Source organism: Chiloscyllium punctatum, chromosome 9, assembly GCF_047496795.1.
Source record: "Chiloscyllium punctatum isolate Juve2018m chromosome 9, sChiPun1.3, whole genome shotgun sequence".
NCBI lineage: Eukaryota > Metazoa > Chordata > Chondrichthyes > Orectolobiformes > Hemiscylliidae > Chiloscyllium > Chiloscyllium punctatum.
In genome coordinates, this window is record NC_092747.1 from 28,419,010 (window position 1) to 28,441,071 (window position 22,062).

The window sequence follows — 22,062 nt, forward strand, 5'->3', positions numbered from 1 at the left end:
AAAATACACTATCTCTTTGGAAAACAAAATGAGTCATCATGAAACCAAGGATGGAGAACTATCGTAATTATGAGGTTGAAGTGAATTTAAATAGGATATTCTATTAAGGAATCAGCCAAGCCAAATATTTAAATGAGAAATTGGAATACCTTTGGGGCATTCCAAGCTCTTATGCATGAGAACACATGCCTGCACAGTCCAAATGCAGAGTGCATTCATACAAACAGAATCTGTCAACTTCATTGCATAGCAGAACTGCTTAGCCTTTTGCATCATCAGTGTGGAAACTCGTATGTAGATGAGATTACTTACAGTTTGGAAACAGGCCCTTCGGCCCAACAAGTCCACACCGACCCTCTGAAGAGCAGCCCACTCCCCCCACCCATTCTCCTACATTTACCCCTTCATCTAACACTATGGGCAATTTAGCATGGCCAATTCACCTAACCTGCACATTTTTGGACTGTGGGAGGAAACCGGAGCACCCGGAGGACACCCACACAGACACGAACAGAATGTGCAAACTCCACACAGGCAGTTGCCTGAGGCGGAAATGAACCCGGGTCTCTGGCACTGAGAGGCAACAGTGCTAACCACTGTGCCGCCGTGCCACCCGTGTGTACATTGAGTTGTATTACATCTCTGTAAATAGTTTTCCCAAGTTGATGCAGCTTGCTTCCTAGTGTTCATATCCTAACCAAAGATAAATCATAATGAGTATAATGATAGAAATGTAATTTGGAATATTAATCTATCTTGTTTGTCATTAATCCTTTATTGGAAGTCAACATTAGAAGCTCAGCAGGTAAACACCATTGTCTGTATTTAAAAGTCATGATTTGGAGGTGCTGGTGTTGGACTGGTGTGGACGAAGTTTAAAAAATAAAATCACACAACACCAGACTATAGTCCAACAGGTGTATTTGGAAGTACTAGCTTTCGAGGCACTGCCTCTTCATCAGGTGGTTGTGGAGCAGGACCAGAAGACACAGAATTTATAGCAAAAGGTTTACGCTGTCACAGAATTGTAATGACATATTAAACAAACTTAGAATTATGCAAGACTTATTTGGAAGCTAGCGCTTTTAAATACAGAGCTAGTGCTTCCAAATAAACCTGTTGGACTATAACCTGGTGTTGTGTGATTTTTGGCTCTGAATTTAAAATAGTTGCTTAAGTTCCAAGTCTTGTAGCTGTTAAAACTGCTTAATTCTCTCTTCTCTTTCCCGCCCCCACCCCATACTGAGTTTATTCACCTTTTCTCAAGGCATTGGGGTCATGTTCCACTAGTGATGTAACTTTCTAAGAATTCACCAAATAGCCATATTTCACAAGGCCTGGCACTGTGCCATCGGGCAGTCTACCATGAATATTGCACAGCAGAAAGAGATCCTGTTCTCACTTGATAACAACAAGAAAATACCTTGCATATGTATAACATTCTTCCTGACCACCCAGTATCTCAAAGCACTTTACCACCAGTGATGAATTGTTTGAAGTTCACTCTCTGTTGTAATGTAAGATAGGTGGCCACCAATTTGTTCACAGCAAACTCCCAAAACCAATAATATATAGTCGTTTGGTATGTGATGTTGATTGAGGGGTAAATATTGGCAAGACATGGATAAATCCCCCACTCTTTTTCAAGATTGAGCCAGAGGATCTTTTACATCTACCCAACAGAAATAAGAGTTCTGAAGAAGGGTTATTTGACTTACAACATTAACTCTTATTTCTCTCCACAGATGCTGCCAGACCTGAGTTTTTCCAGCAATTTCTGTTTCAGAAATAAGGGGTCTTGGTTAACTAACTCATATGAAGGAAACCCCTCCAAAACTGTAGTGCCCCTCAGTACCACACTGGAGTATCAATCTTTATTTTGTTACTCAAGTGCTGAATTGGAACGTGAACTCGGAAACTTGTGGCTCAGAAACGATATGCTTTTCAGTGGATAACTATCATCAGTAAGAGTCTGATATATTATTTTCTCTCACTTGACTGAAGCAGTTAGATCAGTTCTGTTCCTGAAACTGCTACTCTGAGACTGCTAATTAAGACCCAGGATCAAAGTTGGGGACCTCTTAGACTTTAGTTGCTCAGTGCTAATCCATGTGAAACATTTGCCTAATAAGTCACTGACTGCTACATCTTATGATAAATTGGGAAAATTCGACTCATTGAATATTACAGGTCCAAATCATCCCACGAGATAGTTTTTTAAATTTATTGCAATTATTCAACATTAGCTACAGTTACAACATTGTTATCATTGCTTTACCACCTATTCGCTAAAAAAAAATCAAATTCAATGGCTCCCATGATATATATTAGTCTACAGAACTTCAAAATTAGGCAAAAGATATGATTCTTAAATTGTTTTGTGAATAATAATGGTCAGCAAAGCCTTACAATGTAAAGAAGTTGAAGTTGTTGTGCATAATCTTGGGTTCTTAATATGTATCATTTTTATTTCTCATGTTGATTGCTGTCTTGCTTGATGGAAGTTTCCCGGAAACATTGTTTACTTCCCAATGAAACTACTGAAGCAATTTAATAAGACTATTTATTTAATAAGACTCTCTCCATAATTTTGGATTTGTTTTAATATTTTCAAAAAGAGAAAACCAAATTATAAGTAAAATTAGTAAGAACAATTCAGACAAAGTTCTGCACATGCTGGAGGGATGGCACGGTGGCTCAGTGGTTAGCACTGATGTCTCACAGTGTCAGGGACCCAGGTTCAATTCCCACCTTGGGTGACTGTCGTGTGTGCGTGGGTTTCCTCCTGATGTTCCGGTTTCCTCCCACAATCAGGTGAACTGTCCATGCTAAATTGCTCATAGCGTTAAGTACATTAGTCAGGGGAAGGTGTAGGGGAATGGGACTGGGTGGGTGTGGACTTGTTGGGCTAAAGGGCCTGTTTCCATACTGTAGGGAATCTAACCTAATCTAACTAAAAACAAAGTACTGGAGAAAGTTAGGTCTGGAGAGAGAAAGAGAGTTAATGTTTTGAGTCTAATATGGAATGAAAAAGTCATACCAGGCTTGACCTGCTAACTCTGTTTCTCTCTCCACAGATGCTGCCACACCTGCTGAGATTTTCCAGTACTTTTTGTTTTATTCAGGGACTAGAAGGAACTTTAATTGTACACTGTTGTAAACATTTTGAAAGGCCTTATTATAGGATCAGATATGTCTAAATCTGCATTTATATGGATGGCAAGAGTGATACTTAACTTTTTTTAAAGTTGTAGATTAAATGTCTAAGAAATGGAATAAAGGGGAGTGGGATCTTGATTACTTATACATTGCTTTCTTACTGTCACCAATTGGAATTGGGCATAAAGTTTCTAATCTGAGCTTCTGAGTCTCTGCCAATCTTGATAGAACCAGAAAGCACAAAAATGTATTTATCGCATTTTTGCTGCTTGGCTACTACTTTTGGATAATTCTCAATCTGCAAGTAAGGCAGGTATATCTTTTTTAGCAAATGCTGATATAGATATACACAAATTCACCATGTATGAATTAATTACATCATAGTGCATAAATATATTCTTCCTAACCCTACCCACTCTCAATAACAGGTCTCTGCAAGTACCGCCAAGCGGCTGACTCTCACAATGCTGAAACACTCACTTAATCTGTCATGGCATACAGTATCTTTATGTATATTTTCACATTTCTTTACACTTTGTTCAGTATTTCGTGTAATTCCTATCTGCAACATAGATGTAAAGTTACAGCAGATGTTCTTCAGGAATACAGTGTAAGCAGTGATGAGTGATTTCAGTTGAATATCAAATAAACATTCCTACATCTTGCCTTTAGTGCTGTTGAATTCTGGGATTTGCATTTTTCTGTTGTAAATATCCCAATGCCAGTCTGTTCATGTTATAAACACTTGAATGCCAATCCTTCAGTAGTGCGGTCTCATATCTCAGAGGTTAAGCAGGTAGATAGGATGGTGAAGAAGGCATTTAGTATGCTTTCCTTTATTGGTCAGTGCATAGAGTATAGGAGTTGAAAGGCGTGTTGTGGCTGTACAGGACATTGGTTGGGGCACTTTTGGAATACTGCATGCAGTTTTGGTCTACCTGCTATAGGAAAGATATTGTGAAACCTGAAAGGATTCAGAAAAGACTTACAAGGATGTTGCCAGGGTTTAAGCTAAAGGGAGAGGCTGAATACGCTGGGGCTTTTTTCCCTGCAGCATTAGAGGCTGAGGGATGACCTGATAGAGGTTTATAAAATCATGAGGGGCATGGATAGGGTAAATAGACGAGGTATTTTCCCCGTGGTAGGTTCTCCTAAACTAGAAGGCATAGGTTTAAGCTGAGAGAGGAAAGATTTAAAAGGGACCTAAGGGGTAACCTTTTCATGCAGAGGATGTTGCGTGTATGGAATAAGCTGCCAGAGAAAGTGGCGGAGGATGGTACAATTACAACATTTGAAAGGCACCTGGATAGGTATATGAACAGGAAGAACTTAGAGAAATATGGACTGAATGCTACTAAACGGGACTAGATTTATATGGAATGTCCGTCTGACAGAGTTGAACTGAAGGGTCTGCTTCTGTGCCGTGTATCATTGTGACTCTTTGACTCGAAGTGCTATATTAGCAGTTGACCAATAACTATGAAATTAGTTGCATAATTTTCACTGTACCCAGTGCAGACTCGAAATAAGTCTTGGCAACAACCTAGTAGTCAAAGAAAAATTACAAATCTGTCAGATTTAAAGGTGGTCACAAGTCAGCAACCTGGAATCCGTTTGATAGATGCAGCCATGGATGCTTCAGAATCCTTGGGTGGAAGTTTCCCGTTTTCTGTCACCATTAGTGCAAGCATGTTTGGCAGTAACTAACCTGCCATGCCCACAGCCAAATCCATTCAATCACTTGCTAATCAATTCATTAAGAGCTGGCAAGTGGATAAAATTTCTGACAAATCACAGACCTTAACACTAGTGATCCAGATCTCCAGAGATTACAGACTAATTAGAGCTTCTCATTCCTAAACTCCATTGGTCCAATCCTACTCCTTTGGACAGAGTTCCAAGAATGTAGGAACCTTCTATACTCGTGGCAGAGTGGTGGGTCACAGGCAAAGCAGAGTCAGGGGGTTTAGGCAAGGGCAGGGATTTGGCTCTCAAAGGCCAGACCTTTGTCCCCATCTATATCTCCAATTACCCCTCCAGACTCAAGCAATTGAAGGCAGGTAACCCCGATTTCCTAGTTGAGAAGCTAGCTACTTTACTCTTCCATCAAAGGCAGGAGATTGAGGAAATGAGAGTTGAGGCCTTTAAATGGACACTAACTGACTATTGAGATATCTGGTAGGGCACAGAAGAGTTGGACCGATGGCTCTGTTTCCGTGCTGTATAACTCTATGGCTCTATGACTTAAGGACCATAATTGGTGATGCATTGAAAAGGTCACTGATGGACCTTGTCATCCAGATCTTATATAATGAGGTGGTGAGGATGTAAAAGTTTCAATTTAGCATCATTGCACCCAGTTATTCTCAAATCTTTCACTACCTCCAGGTAGTTTGGAATTTTGGATGTTATTTCATTGGCAAGTCTTGGATAACTGCTTAAAGGAAAGGGAAAATGATCATTGTGGGTGAGGCAAGGGATGTTTCTGGAAATGCATTCGCTGGGGGCAACCAGAAAGGAAGGCGAACAAAAGGACCATTCAGAGAGGCACAAACTGTGTGATTGCTGTGGTTTTAGAAGCAATCACCACATTGAAACATTTGGTGAAAACATACCTCTTTAAGAATGGCCTGAAGCAAGCTTGAGAGGCAGATTGGTTTACCTCTACTCCTATATCATACGTTTGTATATCCCTTTCAAGGATTGCTGGGTGTGCTGCATGAAGACCAGGTTTTCCTGAATGCAGTGAGATCACACCAGATGCATTCAAAGCAAGGCAATGTTTTAATGCACTCCCTTAAATAGGCTTCAAGTCCTGTAATTGTATATACAAAAGAGTAAGTAGAAATTGTAGATTTAAGAACAGACTTTTATTTTTGCCTGTGCCAGTAATCCAGTGGCACACTTCAAGCTTGTAAGGAATGCATAATTTTTACTAGTTGTATTGTAAACTTATGTAGGTAAAAACAATGACTGCAGATGCTGAAAACCAAATACTGGATAAGTGGTACTGGAAGAGCACAGCAGTTCAGGCAGCATCCAACGAGCAGCGAAATCGACGTTTCAGGCAAAAGCCCTTCATCAGGAATAAAGGCAGTGAGCCTGAAGCGTGGAGAGATAAGCTAGAGGAGGGTGGGGGTGGGGAGAGAGTAGCATAGAGTACAATGGGTGAGTGGGGGAGGAGATGAAGGTGATAGGTCAAGGAGGAGAGGGTGGAATGGATAGGTGGAAAAGAAGATAGGCAGGTCGGACAAGTCCGGACAAGTCAAGGAGACAGTGCTGAGCTGGAAGTTTGAAACTAGGATGAGGTGGGGGAAGGGGAAATGAGGAAGCTGTTGAAGTCCACATTGATGCCCTGGGGTTGAAGTGTTCCGAGGCGGAAGATGAGGCGTTCTTCCTCCAAGCATCTGGTGGTGAGGGAGCGGCGGTGAAGGAGGCCCAGGACCTCCATGTCCTCAGCAGAGTGGGAGGGGGAGTTTAAATGTTGGGCCACGGGGCGGTTTGGTTGATTGGTGCGGGTATCCCGGAGATGTTGCCTAAAGCGCTGTGCTAGGAGGCGCCCAGTCTCCCCAATGTAGAGGAGACCACATCAGGAGCAACGGATACAATAAATGATATTGGTGGATGTTCATTGTAAACTTATGTATCTAGTTAGAACCTGAAAAACATGTGTCACCTTGTTTCAAAGTCTTCTGCAACAGCTTCCTTACTAAGGCCACTTTTAGTCCATTAAAGGGAAAGCAAAAGACTGTAAAAGCTGATATTTATCAAACGTTGCCAGTAGAACTAATTTCATTTGTAGGCGGTATCTTTAGGAATTTTCAGGATGTCAGTAGGGGCATTTCAATTATGGAACTCCACAGAAGCTATTTTAACTCTCTAAGAGACTTCTAGTACAGAAAGTAATCTTTTGATCCACTGAGTCTGTGCCAGTCAAAGACAACCACCTAACTATTCTAATCCCATTTTCCAGGACTTGACCCACAGTTTCCTATGCCTTAGCATTACAACTATACATCCAAATATTTCTTAAGTGCTGTGAGGATTTTTGACTCTACTGCCCTAACAGACCAATCAGAACCTACTCTCAGTATATGTTGATTTCTTTAAGTATATCACAGTCCTCCCTGATTTCTACATGCAATGTCCCCCTCATTAGTGAACACTGACACAAAGCATTCATTTAAAACCCTACCCAAGGTTTCGCACACAAATCACCATTGTGGTCCTCAATGGGCCTACTCCGTCCCAAATAATCATCTTACCCTTAGTGTACCTGTAAAATAATTAGGAGGTAAAATAAAGGAAAATCTTATTTTTCTTTTGTACCCCTTTATTCCCATTGAACATTTTGTACTCCTGTTTTGAGCACTCAACACCTTTAATAAGCTTCCATTTTTTTCTTGATCATGTATATCCCTTGCTATCCAGGGTTTGCTAGATTTGTTGGTCGTGCCTTTTGTCTATATTTGAACTTGTTGATTCTGTACGCTTCCTGTTTCCTTCTTGAATGTGCCCACTGCTCTAACATAGTTATCTAAAAATATCTGCTCCCAGTCCAATCTGGCCAAATCATACCTTATTAAAATTGCCCTTCACCTAGTTTAGATCTTTTATTTCAGGCCCATTCTTGTCCTTTTCCATAACAATCTTTAATCTAACAGATACTTGTGGTACCTACCTGAAACTGGTGTTGGGCTCCTTACAAGTATATGCATAAATGACCAATCTGTTCTAATTTAAATGTTATCATAATGTCTGTTATATCACTTCTACTTACATGCATGTTTTTATTTTTGCACATTTTATGTCAGAATATCTTCTAAACATATTTTAGCAACAGAATATTATCACAGAAAGCTCATGGTTAACTTATTTATAATTATAGTTTATAGTCTGAAAATTATTTTGCATTGCACATTGGCTCCTCATGAAAACTAAAGTGGAGCCTTGCAGTTTTAATTTTTGTTGGTTGGTACACAGGATGGTGAGGAGTAAGGAAAAGTTGACAGTAAAGAGCAAGCATCAGAGTGAGGTTAAATTAATTATTTAACCCACTGCGGCAATAATTATCCACAAAGTGGCAATGTTGAAAGCTGGTGTCTAGGACTTAATGAAATTTTACAAACCAGGTTTAGAAGTCTGTTCCTCTAGAAGCTGGTAGGTTTGAAGGGCGTGGGAGTGAAAATTCTGAGAATTTAGATATAATAAATGGTAATGATTGCACTCTCATTACATGCTGCACTACTTCAGTGTGTATCTATGGAAACTGCAGGCACACTGGCAATTTTTGTTTATAAGTAATCCAGAACTCAAACATTTAAACTGATGGTGGGATTGTAATTCCAAGAAAGGATCAAGTCAAAAGCAATAAGAGAAATTTTGAAGTTGTAGGTAAGAGTCACAATTTAGGTAAAAACAAGCAGACTGGGTCAGGAGGGCATAGAGCTTGGCAATGGTAATGAGACATTTGCTGACATGGGTGACATCAGGGAAGAACATTGCAACACATTTGAATGTGCAAACATTTTGTAGCAAGATTAATCTCTTCATTCTAATGCTTATGGTAAATGTGTTTTTTTTTATTTATTCACTCGTGGGTATTACAATCTGGCCAGCATTTATTGCTTGTCCCTAGTTGCCCTTGAGAAGTTGGTGGTGAGCTGCCTTCTTGAACCACTGCAGTCTATCTTCATATATCAACATATGCCCTTACGGAGGGAATGCCAGCATTTTGACACTGCAACAGTGAAGGAACAGCAATATATTTCCAAATCAAGATAGTAAGTGAGTTGGAGGGCATCTTGCAGATAGTTGTGTTCCCATGTATCTGCTGCCCTTCTTCTGGATGAATTATCATAGATTTGGAAGATGCTGTTTAAGGATCTTTGCTGAATTCATGGAGTGATCAAGGTTGGAAACTAAATATTTCAGGATACTTCTGATTAGATTCCCTACATTGTGGAAACAGGCCCTTCGGCCCAATAAGTTCACACTGACCCTCCGAAGAGCAACCCACCCAGGCCCATTCGCCTATATTCACCCCTGACTAATGCACCTAACACTGTAGGCAATTTAACATGGCCAATTCACCTGACCTGCACATCTTTGGACTTCTGGAAAAAAATTGCAAAATTAAAAACCGGGTAGGGTTGCCTTGATATTAAAAGATGGCATAAAGACAATGGAGAGAAAAGAAAATCAAATTGTAGAATCAGTTTGATTGGAGCGAAGGAAAAACAAGAAGCAAATGACAGTAGTGGGAGTAGTTTATTAATCTAAAAGTAGTTAGCTTTGTCTAGAATATAAATCATGAAATTTGAGATGGATATAACAAGGATAACGGAGTCATTGTGGGTGCTTTAATTTTCACACAGACATCAGCACATTTGGTGTAGTAGTGTGGAGGGTGAGATCCTGTAATACGTTCAAAATAGTTTTCTAGATCATGTGTCAAAAAATCAACGAGGGAGCAGGCTATTTTAAATCTAACATTGTGCAGTGAGACAGAATTAATTAATAATGTTTGGTAATGGAACCTCTAGGGAAGAAAGTGACCATAATGTTTGAATCTCATATTACCTTCCAGAGCTAAGTGTTTAATCCAAAGCTAGGATCATCAATCCGAACAAGTGATAAAAGTTTAAGGGATCAGTTAACATGGTAAATCGGGAAATGTAATTAAAAGATATGACAGTTCATAAACAACAACCAGAGGGTTGCCATTGACTGAAAACTCAGCAGGGCTAGCTACATAAGTACTGCAGCTACAAGATCGGGTCAGAGGCTAAGGGTCATGAACTCAAGTAACTCACACCTTGACGCCCCAAAACTTGCAGTAAAATCGACGTTTCGGGCAAAAGCCCTTCATCAGGAAGGGCTTTTGCCCGAAACGTCGATTTTACTGCTCCTCGGATGCTGCCTGAACTGCTGTGCTTTTCCAGCACCATTCTACTCCAGAATCTGGTTTCCAGCATCTGCAGTCATTGTTTTTACCTGCCTCAAAACTTAACAAGCATCGACAAGGCACAAGTCAGGAATGTGATGAAAAACTCAATATTTGCATGGATGTAAACAGCTCCAGCAACATTCAAGAAGTTTGATACTATTCAGGACAAAACAGGATGCTTGATTGGCACCACAGCCACAAATATGCTCTCCCTCCACCACTGCAGATGCACACAAACAGCAGTGTCTGCCATCTACAACATGCATTGCAGAAATTCACCAAGGCTCCTCCAACAGCACCTTCTAAACCCACAACCACACACACGGTGGCACAGTGGTTAGCACTGCTGCCTCACAGCGCCAGAGATCCGGGTTCAATTCCCGCCTCAGGCGACTCTCTGTGTGGAGTTTGCACGTTCTCCCCGTGTCTGCGTGGGTTTCCTCCGGGTGCTCCGGTTTCCTCCCACACTCCAAAGATGTGCAGGTCAGGTGAATTGACCATGCTAAATTGCCCGTAGTTAGGTAGATGTAGGGGTATGTGTGGGTTGCGCTTCGGCGGGTGCGGTGTGGACTTGTTGGGCCGAAGGGCCTGTTTCCACACTGTAAGTAATCTAATCTAATCTAATCTAAACTAGAAGGGCAAAGGCAGCCCTTTGAACAAAACCAAATGCAAGTTCTTCTCCAAGATATTTACAATCCACATTTGGTCGTTTAATGGTGTCCCTTCATTATATCTAGGTCACAATCCTGCAACACCCTTGCTAATGACACTGAGAGTGTAGTGTTTCAAGAAGGCAGTTCACCACCACCTTTTCAAAATATAAGGGGAGGGCAATAAATACTGACCCAGTCAGCAAAATTCTCATTTATGGGTGAAAAGGAAGTTGCAAAAGTTCAAAGAATGTTTGAAAATTCATGGAGAAAAACATTCCCTCAAAAAAATTGTCACTCAAGAAATGGTCTAATAGTAATTAAAGAGAGGTTAAAGGATGCAATAGATGAAAGGAAGAGGCATCTAATATTGCAAAAGACCATTTTGTGTGGGCTGTAGGGAATTTTAGAATATAGCAATGAATGACCAAAAAGATGATAAAGAGAAAATAAGATCTGTCACTTAAACTGTTAGACATGAGAAAAATGTTTAGAAAAGCATTTCAAAAGCCAAGAGGTTCACAATCGTAAATGAGAGGTTATTGATAAGCAAGTGAAGTTATAATGCCAAATAAGAAAAATGACAGAGATATGAAATAAATACTTTATATCTGCCTTCATGGTAGAAGACAAAAAGCTTTCAGAGACTGACAAATCAAGTTGCAGGCTGGAAGATCTTTCTAAGAACTGAAAGCTAGCTGGTATAAGTAAACTGTATATTGTTTTGTCTGTCTGCTAGCCGGGAGCCAACCCCCATACCAACCATAGAGCAACACTGCAAACATTTAAATGAGGTGGCAGCATCAAACCTACCTCTACTTGAACAGGCATCAGGGACTTAGCAAATCATGATCCCTGTCTCAACAAATAGCATGAACCAATTTGTAGCCAGAAAAGTGCATATTTCCAAGCTGTAGCATAATATTGACTTCTTCAATTCTGTCATTGTTGGTATAAGTGACTAAAAACCTGTGGAAAAGCAGAACATGCAAGCAAATCTCAGCAGGTCTGGCAGCATCCAAGGAGAGAGAGAGAGACAGTTCATGTTTTGAGTTTGCTACAGAACTCTGATCTGAGCCTGATACGAACTGAAGGAGGCTGGAACATTGTTTTTATGCTGTTGACAATAGAGGAAGGAGGAGCAAGTGAAACAGAAGGTGAGGCCGCCCAGAGTAAAAGACAAATGGATGCTTTTTGCAGTAAAAGAGACATTAAGATGAAAAAATAGATGTTAATAGGGAGAGGGAATGATCTTTAAGAAAGAACGCTACCTATTTTTTTTTGTGTGTGCACTTTATAGCCTTCAGGATTCAACATTTAAGTGCACCAACTTCAGAGCATGAACACTGTCGTTCGTTTTGATTACATTTCCTCTGATTAGAACCTTTAGAACTATTCTATTTTGCAAGAATGCCAAATTTCAAAGGGAGCAACAATTTATACAAGAGAAAAGGGCTCTGACAGGTTAACAAATTGACATGGAGAATGCAAGATGAACCCAGTGTTCCGAGTGGTTTTATTTAATTTGAAAAAACACAATGCCTGGACAGATTCTTTTTCCTGCGTAGGAATGTACGTAGCTTCTATTAAGCATAAGTGAGCTACAATCGAGCCAACTCAAGAATTGTATTAGAGTTTCTATATTGTTTGTAACTTTTCTTGGAGGTTTCGAGACAGTTATTTAAATAGTTTGGTTGCTGTCATTTATATCAATAGCATTTCTCAGTGCTCAGACAGATAGTTAGAACAGAGATCTTCTATGGATGATGAGGAAGATGAAACTGCCAAAGAAGAACATACTGTATGTTGCTGTTTAAAATAACAGTCATTGCTATTTTGTCCTACTTGAAAAGATAGACATTGTTGCAGTCATATAATATGTTAAAGGCCAAGTCACAGTTAAGTGTTATTCTGCTATCTTCGGAACTCAAGACGGATCATGTAAGAGCACATAAAATTCAAGAAGCTAAAATAAATCCAAGCTCATTTTTTAATCCCTGCATGTTGCTACGAATTAACTAAATATTTGATTGGGTTTCCAGGAAGTAAATGCTCATTTAAATTCTGCTACATAAGTAAAAAAAAAGTCAAAATTTAAGAAAGCCTATACATAATAATATAGCTATGATGTCAGTCATGTTGGACAGCGCTATGTTTGAAACTCATGTCAAGGTTTGGATGTCATTTATTAATGTCAAATTTTCAGCAAAACCCTATTGTAATTATCTTATGTGCTGTTTTATTCAATAAAAGTATCACTTGTGGATGCTGTTCCACCAAGTCACAATTTTGTGTCAGCTGCATATCCAAAAATAACATAGGCAAGAGATTTGCTCTTTAGTACTATGATGTGTAAGAGATTTCAAATGATTTGTGTATGTGTATGGTTTTGTTGATACCCTGTTTCATTGATTCATTTTTAAAATATGCTGGTACCCACTCTTTCCTTCTTAGGATGGCACGGTGTTTGATGGAAGGCCAATTGAGTCACTGTCTCTAATTGATGCTGTGATGCCTGATGTTGTACAGAGTCGACAGCAAGCATTCAGAGATAAACTAGCTCAACAGCAGCAAGCAGCAGCTGCATCTTCAGCTCCACAGCAGCCAACACCAAAGAATGGAGAAGCCACTGTTAATGGGGAGGAAAATGGGGCACACACCATTACAAGTAAGCATTGTACTATATTGCTTTTTCACCTAAAAATAGAATATCCAGTATTAAAACTGAGATGCAATATTTCAATATGTAATAGCTAGGGATTATATTTTAACAAACTTAAAAACGGAATGTTGAAATTTCTTGCAAATTTACGAGTAAAACTTGTACTATTTATGTTTTAGATAAAAACACACATCCTTATGCATTTGTTTGTGCTAATTGCTAATTACAAAGTAGTCATATATTCTGTTGATATTTAGGAAATTTTCTTATCTGTATTTCTCAAAAACTGGGCAAGTATGAATCACTTTACAAAATTTAGTGTGTCATCAATATATCACCTTCCTTTTCTCCCCAGCCAGCAGTCTGTACCTTCCAGATGAGTAATCAGTTTGGCATCTGCTTATGTTTATGTCTGCTAACTGCTCTGGTTTCCTCCCAGAGTCCAAAGATGTGGATTAGCAATAGGTTAGGTGGATTAACCATATTAAATTGCCCCCTTGTGTCCAGGAAGCGCAGACTGGGTGGGTTAACCATGGTAAATGCAGGGTTACAGGTATAGGGTGAGTTGTGTGTCTGGGTGGAATGTGCTTTGCAGGGCTAATGCAGACTCTATGGGCTAAATAGGCTTTTTCTGCACTGTAGATTTTCTATAATCCTATATTTATACAACCCATAAAGTATCCACTGTATTTAAAGATGGGTGAAATACTTCATCATGTACAGCGTCATCACTTTAACCAACTCAATTTGACGCTCATCTTGCTTTTAAAATTTAAAGTTCAGAAATATACCAAATTCTAGACATTTCACAAAGGGAAAAACATTTAATGCAGCACCTGGTTATGTGGTGAAAACATATTCAATAATGGCTTTCAAAAGGAATTTGGATGGCCACCTGAAGACAGAAACTTCGCAGGGTTAAGGTTAGGGTGGCTGGGGTAGTGTCACAGGATTAATTGAGCTGCTCATGCTTGGACAGATGCAATGAGTCACATGTCAAATTTAGAGTGGTGCTAGAAAAGCATAGCAGTTCAGGCGGCATCCGAGGAGCAGGAAAACAGACGTATCGGGCAAAAGCCCTTCATCAGGAATCCTGATTTTTGATGAAGGGCTTTCGCCTGAAACATTGATTCTCCTGTTCCTAGGATGCTGCCTGAGTTGCTGTGCTTGTCCAGCATCATTCTAATCTTGACTCTAATCTCCAGCATCTACTTTTGCCGCAATGAGTCACATGGCCTCTTCCTGTACTCATAACTACTGTGATTCTATTACACATAATTCTGTCCTATTAATGCATAGATATATTTGGAAAAAGATCTGTATCTTGCCAAGTAAAGTCAGAGTCATACAGACTCTTTGATCCAACTCCCCCACGCTGACCAAGTCTCCCAAACTAATCTAGTCCCATTTGTCTGCATTTGGCCCATGTCACTCTAAACCTTTCCTATTCATGTATCTGTCCAAATGTCTTTTAAGTATTGTATCTACATCCACCACTTCCTCTGACAGTTCATGCCACACACTAACAACACTCTGTAAAAAACAAATTACCTTTCATGTCCTTTTTAAATGTTTCTCCTCTCACCTTAAAAATATGCCCCCTAGTTTTGAACTTTCCAGTGTTAGGGAAAAGATTTTTGCTATTTATTTTATCTGTGCCTGCAATGATTTTATAAACCTCTATCGGGTCACCCTTCAACCTCCTACACTCCAAATAAAAACGTCCCAACCCATTCCGCTTCTTCTTATAACTCTCACCCTCCATTCCCTATTACATCCTTGTAAATCTTTTCTGCACCCTTTCCAATGTAATAATATCCTTCCTATAGCAGGGCGACTAGAACTGTACACTCTATTCCAAAAGTAGCATCATCAGTGTCTTACATAGCTGCAGCATGACATCCCAACACCTATACACAATGCCCTAACCAATGAAAGTAAGTATGCCAAATGCCTCCTTCAGCACCCTACCTGTGACATCATTTTCAAGGAACTATGTACCTGAGCCCCTAAGTCTCTCTGTTCGACAACAGTCTTCAGGGCACTACCATTAACTGCGTAAGCCCTGCTCTGGTTTGTCTTACCAAAATACAACACTTCACATTTATCTAAATTAAACTCCATCTGTCATCCCTTGGCCCATTGGCTCAGCTGATCAAGATCCCGCCGTACTCTTAGATGGCTTTCTTCATGTACATTATACCACCAATTTTGATGTCATACACAAACTTACTCTGTTCCTATATTTTCATCCAAATTGTTTATTCAAATGACAAAGAATAGTGGGCCCAGCACTGAACCCTGCAGAAGGCTAAGTCGCAGGCCTCCAGTCTGAGAAACAACCCTCTACCACCACTCTCAGTATTTTGTATCCAATTGGCTAGCTCTCCATGGATGCCATTTGATCGAACTTTACTAACCAGTCTACCATGTACAACATTGTCAAAAGGCTTGCTAAAGCTAATGTAGACAAAGCCTACCATTCTTCTCTTACCTATCCACTTGGTTACATCCTCAAAAAAGATTCAAGTTTGCGAGATGTGATTTCCCATGCACAAAGCCATGATGACTATCCCAAAGCAGTCTTTGTCTCTCCAATTGCATGTAAATCTTGGCTTTTTGCAGCCTTTCTTAAAACAAAAAAGCCCAATATTAACCACCATCTAGTCTGCTGCCACCTCACCTGTGACTAGATGATACAAACACCTCTACTAAGGGCCCTACAAGTTCTTCCCTAGCTTCCCCAATGCTCTGGGATACACTTAATTAGGTCCTGGGAATCTATCTACTTTTATACATTTTAAGACCTCTAGCACCACTTCTGTAATGTGGACTGTTTTGAAGACATCACTATTTATTTTCCCAAGTTCCATACCTTCCATGTCTATCTGCACAGTAAATTCTGATAAATATTCATTTAGTATTGCTACTATCTCCTGTGGCTCCACACAAAGACTGCCTCGTTGATCTTTAAGGGGCCCTATTCCCTGCCTAATTGCCGTTTTGCCATTACTGTACTTATCCAACCTCTTTATATCTCTGTGTTGATTTGGTTCCAAGGTTAAGCTTCACGAGACCAGGTGTCAACTACTATCCCAGCTATTAATGTGAAGCTGGATATTGACACTTGGCAAGTCATTCAACCACGGGGACATCAAAACCATCTGCAGTTCAACTTCAGTTGCAGTTACAGAATGATAGCGGTAGGAGTGACCAAAAGCAAGCTTTCTTTTTCTTAGCATCTTGATTCTGAGTCTAATTCTGGTGCCTTTATTTCAGTTGTGTTCAGATGGCTCAGCATATGTAGCCCCTTCAATGGTTAGACCCTTATGCTTCACCTGCTCACTAGGTAGACACTCTGAGCCTTAGTAAGGGAAAATATTAAAATTGAATTTTATAAACTGCATCTTGAATAATGCAAGACAGCATACCTTTTCCTGTGACTAAAATTATAAACTTTGTTGTGACTGAGTCTTTTCAAAGCAATGTGATTTTACATTAATCTAATCTCCCTTAACTGAAAAATTAAATGATTCTTTGCAGATAATCATTCTGATGCCATGGAAATAGATGGAGATGTTGAAATTCCTTCAAACAAATCCACAGTCTTAAGAGGTCATGAATCTGAAGTATTCATTTGTGCCTGGAACCCAGTCAGTGATCTTTTGGCATCGGGGTAGGTACCAATTAGAACAAGTACTAAAAGTAAAAATACATTATCTCTGTTATTCTGATATCAATTATATGGTTTTATTACTCCTGCACCTTTATCAAATAGTGTTAAGTCATGTTATGCTGGTTGGTTTGCAAATATGGAGGCAGAGCTTGTTATTCAGACCCCTTTAATGGATTTTCATGCCTCCACTAAGGGTCAGTATATAATAATTCCTTAACGAAGCAAAACCAATTATTCAAATTGCATAAATCGTCTCTCAAACATTTTTTCACTTGACATATGAAACACCTGGAGGATGAATGGCTGTTTGTAATTATATGGCCAGTCTTCTGCAGCAGTGTGGGAAACAGAATGATGTTGGGGTGGAAGCAGTGATGTACAATTCAAAAGCTTCAAAATTTATAAACTGATTTTAGAACCATTCAATAAAATGGTAAAACATACTTGCCTAGATATTTGACAGTCTGTGTAAAAGATACATATATGGATCTAACACAGTAGGAGGCAAGCCTAAATTCTGTGCTGAAAGTGCATCGTTTGCTATATTGAATCAGACTTCTTATGAGCATTCGGAAAATGTACCAAAGGAGTTAGAAGCACCAATCAAACTTAAGAGGATACTATGTTGATGCAAAGACCCCTTCGTGAAATTGTTCGACCCTAAAACCTGACAGCCTGCAGTGCACCTGCCCAAAATATCGTAATGGTCTTAGGTATTAAGAACCATGCAAGAATGCTACTTAAGAGGTGAATCCATCCCATACACGTGTAGTTACTGGTTTATTCTTATTTGCTGCTGGTTAAGTTTTGAGGAGGGATGTTGGCATTGAAAGGTTGCAAGTTCCTCTTCCAGTAGTAATTTGATTCTTATTTTTGCTAACAGTTTTTTTTTGGTAGTGACTACTTTTGTCTTTAGTGAAACATGTTATCTTCCAGTCATGGTAGTCTGCTAGGTCTGCCTCTGGTAACTGACAGCAGGAGAAGCAGCAAAGAAACCAGACAAGAACAGGAGCAGCTGGGAGGAAAGGGTAAAGACCAGTGTGTAGAAGACTAAATGCTTAGAAACATATCTGCTGAGAGCACTCATTAGCCCAACTTCAATAAGAAGCTTCCTAAAGCAACAATGGCTGGAGCCTTAAACCTGGTTTGGACAACACTGTCTATGAGCCCTGAAGTAATGAACTCAGACTCCTTCAACAACATCTTCCAAATGTCACATCTATCACCTAGAAGAACAGCAGCAGTAGATATGAGAGCACCAGCACCCACAGATTCCAACCAAATCACATAACATCCCATTTACTGTCACTATTTCAAAATCCTGGAACTCCATCCCTAATGGATACTCCTACACCTAATGGACTGCAGCCAATTGCAGAAGACAGCCCACTGCCACCTTCTGTAGAGCAATCAGGGGTGGGCACTAACCAACAGTGTCCACATTGTATTAACATTCTTTTTTTTTGAAAAGTCATTGAGATTGTTGCCTTGATGTCTTCGGCATCTTTCAGAATGCTGCAAGTGATACTGAGCAGTTCGCTGTCAGCTAGACCTACATCACTTGCCCAAAGCAGGATGAGAGTGCAAGCCTTCTCTCACTTTGTGGGGACCAAAATGCTAGAGAATGAGGTCAAAGTTGCCTTCAGTACTTCCCAATATCATGCTGGCATCCTTCTGAATGGAAGCAGATTCTACTATTTTAATATCTAATTTGCTTATAGTTATAGGGAGCACACAACATAGGTTTATTCCAGTATCCAAGCAGCAAGCATTTGTATTCATCCTACGCCAGTCCTCTGTTATGTCTTTATTCCAGTTAAACCATCAGAGCAGCAGGAATGTTGGAACACTGGAAACACCAGTCAGTTCAAAGGTGGAAACCACCTATGTTCCAGAATGCTAATTTGAGTTATTCCAATTAGCTATGTAGCCTATTCCAACTGTCAGCGCAATGTCAACCTCTGTCAGATCATAGGTACTTTAGAAGAAGGAAGGAAAAAGGAGGATTATGGTGTGAAGAAATTCTGAGTGATATCTCAGTTAACAATGTACGCACCAAGGTTGTAATTTTTCTTATTCACCCACCTGTAACATACCCATCAATGGATGTAAGTTTGTTCACTGAGCTGGAAGGTTTGTTTTCCAGCTCAGTAAGCAAACTTACATCCAGAACCTCAACCTGAATTACAAATCTCCTCAAAACTCGCTAATACCCATCAATGTCAGAGTGGAAAGGGATGCAGAAGAACATTAGCCACCTACTGCAGGTTCAGTGCAACATTTCTCTGCAAGATGACAGCCTTGGAGGTTTTAAGGTGCTTGTGGCAGACTGTGGTGTAAAGAAGTGACAGTTTAAATAATTTAGAAAAGGAGGAGGAGATAGAATGAGACATGGTGCATGTAGAATGTAATGGTTGTAGGAAAGTGAGGAAGAGCAGTACTACAAGTAATGTGGCTACAGGTATACAGTCAGAAGGGAGTTGCTCTGTGAGTCCTTAACATTAACTCCAGACACAATGAAGTCCCTTGGCTTCAGGTTAAATGTGGGCAAGTAAATATCCTACTGAATATCACTAACCACACTCCTCCACCTGAAGAATTAATGCTACTTGTTGAGTAACACTTGGAGGAAGTACTGAGGGTGGTAAGGGCCCAAAATAACTTCTGGGTTGGGGGATTTCAGTGTCCACCATCAAAGTGGCTTGGCAATAGCACTACTGAATGAGCTGGTCAGGTCCTAAAGGACATTGCTGTTAGATTGGGTTGTGGCATTTAGTGAGAGAAACAAGAAAAGGGAAAAACATACTTGACTTCATCCTTACCAATCTGTTGGCTGCACATGCATTGTACATGATAGTATCAGTAAGAGTGACCACCACATAATCCTTGTGGAGACACAGTTCACATTCACATTGAGAATATCGTCCATCATGTTATAGAGTCTTCCAGTACAGAAACACACTCCAATCCAACTCGTCCACACGGACCCATATTTCCTAAATTAAACAAGTCCCATTTGCCTGCATTTGGCCCATTGCCCTCTAACCCTTTCCTATTCAAGTATCTGTCCAAGTACCTTTTAATGTTGTAACTGTACCTGTACCTACCATTACTTCTGGCAATTCATTGCATCTATAAATTACCACTGTGTGAAAAATTGAGGACTTTAAACTTGTGAGTCGGAGTGGGGAGGGAAAGGGAAAGCGAAAGGGAGTATGGAGTCAGGTAGAAACATAAACAGCAGATTAGCATGTATGCAGGGTTTAAGTTCAAGGCAGACTAAAGCACTTTATCTGAATGCTCGTAGTATTTGTAACAAAGTAGATGAATTAGCGGCACAAATCATCATGAATGATTATGATGTGGTAGGCATCACAGAGACATGGTTGCAGGGACTTCAGAACTGGCAGTTAAACATCCAAGGATTTATAACTTAGCGAAAAGACAGGGAGGTGGGCAGAGGGGGCAAGGTTGCCTTGTTAGTTAAGAATGAAATTAAATTTATGGCACTGAATGACGTGGGGTCAGATGATTTGGAGTCTGTGTGGGTGGAGTTGAGGAACTACAAAGGCAAAAAAAACCATAATGCGAGTTATGTACAGACCTCCTAACAGTGGTCACGACCAGGGGCGCAAGATGTACCGGGAAATAGATAACGCATGTCAGAAAGGCAAGGTCACAGTGATCATTGGGGAATTTCAATATGCACGTGAACTGGGTGAATAATGTTGTCGTTGGATCCAAAGAAAGGGAATTCATGGAAGGCTTCTAGGATGGCTTTTTGGAACAGCTTGTGATGGAGCCCACAAGGGAGTAGGCTATTCTGGACTTAGTGCTGTGTAATGAGCCAGTCTTTATAAAAGACCTTAAAGTAAGGGAACTCTGAGGAGAGGCAGCTACCATAATATGGCAGAGTTCAGTCTGCAGTTTGAAAGAGAGAAGTCAAAATTGTATGTAATGGTGTTACAGTTAAATAAAGGTAATTAGAGGGACATGAGAGAGGAATTGACGAAAGTTGACTACAAGTAGAGCCTAGCGGGGAAGACAGTAGAGCAACATTGGCAGATACTTCTGGGTGTAATAGAGGACACAGTACAGAGGTTCATCTCAAAGAAAAGAAAGATTATCTGGGGAGGGATTAGACAGCCATGGCTGATAAAGGAAGTCAGGAAATGTATCAAAGAAAAAGAGAGAGCCTATGAAGTGCTCAAGAGCACTGGGAAATCAGAAGTTTAGAAAGACTACAAAAACAGAGGATAACAAAGAGAGAAATAAGGAAGGCAAGGGTCAAATATGGAAGTAGGCTAGCCAGTAATATTAGATATGATAGTAAAAGTTTCTTTCAACAAATAAGAAACTAACAAGAGGCAGAAGTAGACTTTGGGCCACTCCGAATTGATGCAGGAAGGCTAGAGATGAGAGATAAGGAAAAAGCTGAAGAACTTGATTAGTACTTTGTGTCAGTCTTCACAGTGGGAGACAGGAGTAATATCCCAACAATTAAGGAGAGTCAGGGAGCAGAGTTGAGTAGAAAAGCCAGAAGGTCTAAAAATTGATAAATCTCCTGGCCCCGATAGACTACATTATAGATTCTGAGGGTGGTGGCTGAGGAAATAGCAGAGGCATTGGTTGTGATCTTTCAAAAGGCACCAGAGTCTGGGAGAGTCCAAAATGATTGGAAAATTGCTGTTGTAACCCCCTTGTTCAAGAAAGGAATCAAGACAAAAGATTGAAAATTATAGACGAAGTAGCCTAACCTCAGTTGTTGGTAAAATTCTAGAATCCATTGTTAAGGATGGGATTTCTAAATTCTTCGAAGTGCAGGGTCATATTAGAACAAATCAGCATGGATTTAATAAGGGGAGATCATGCCTGACAAACCTGTTAGAATTCTTTGAAGAGGTAACAAGTACATTAGACCAGGGAAACCCAGTGGATGTTATCTATAGAGACTTCCAAAGCCTTT

At 40.0% G+C, this 22,062-nt stretch overlaps 1 protein-coding gene across 11 annotated transcripts in view; it reads left to right on the forward strand.

Annotated features, from left to right (window-relative positions):
• Nucleotides 1–22,062, forward strand: part of LOC140481236 (F-box-like/WD repeat-containing protein TBL1X) — a 411,567-nt gene that overhangs the window by 344,187 nt on the left and 45,318 nt on the right. For all 11 annotated transcript variants that reach the window (XM_072577105.1, XM_072577109.1, XM_072577110.1 and 8 more), the window contains 2 exons: nucleotides 13,213–13,426; nucleotides 16,964–17,096. In XM_072577105.1, the coding sequence (XP_072433206.1) occupies nucleotides 13,213–13,426; nucleotides 16,964–17,096 (347 nt within the window). The remainder of the gene's footprint in view (nucleotides 1–13,212; nucleotides 13,427–16,963; nucleotides 17,097–22,062) is intronic.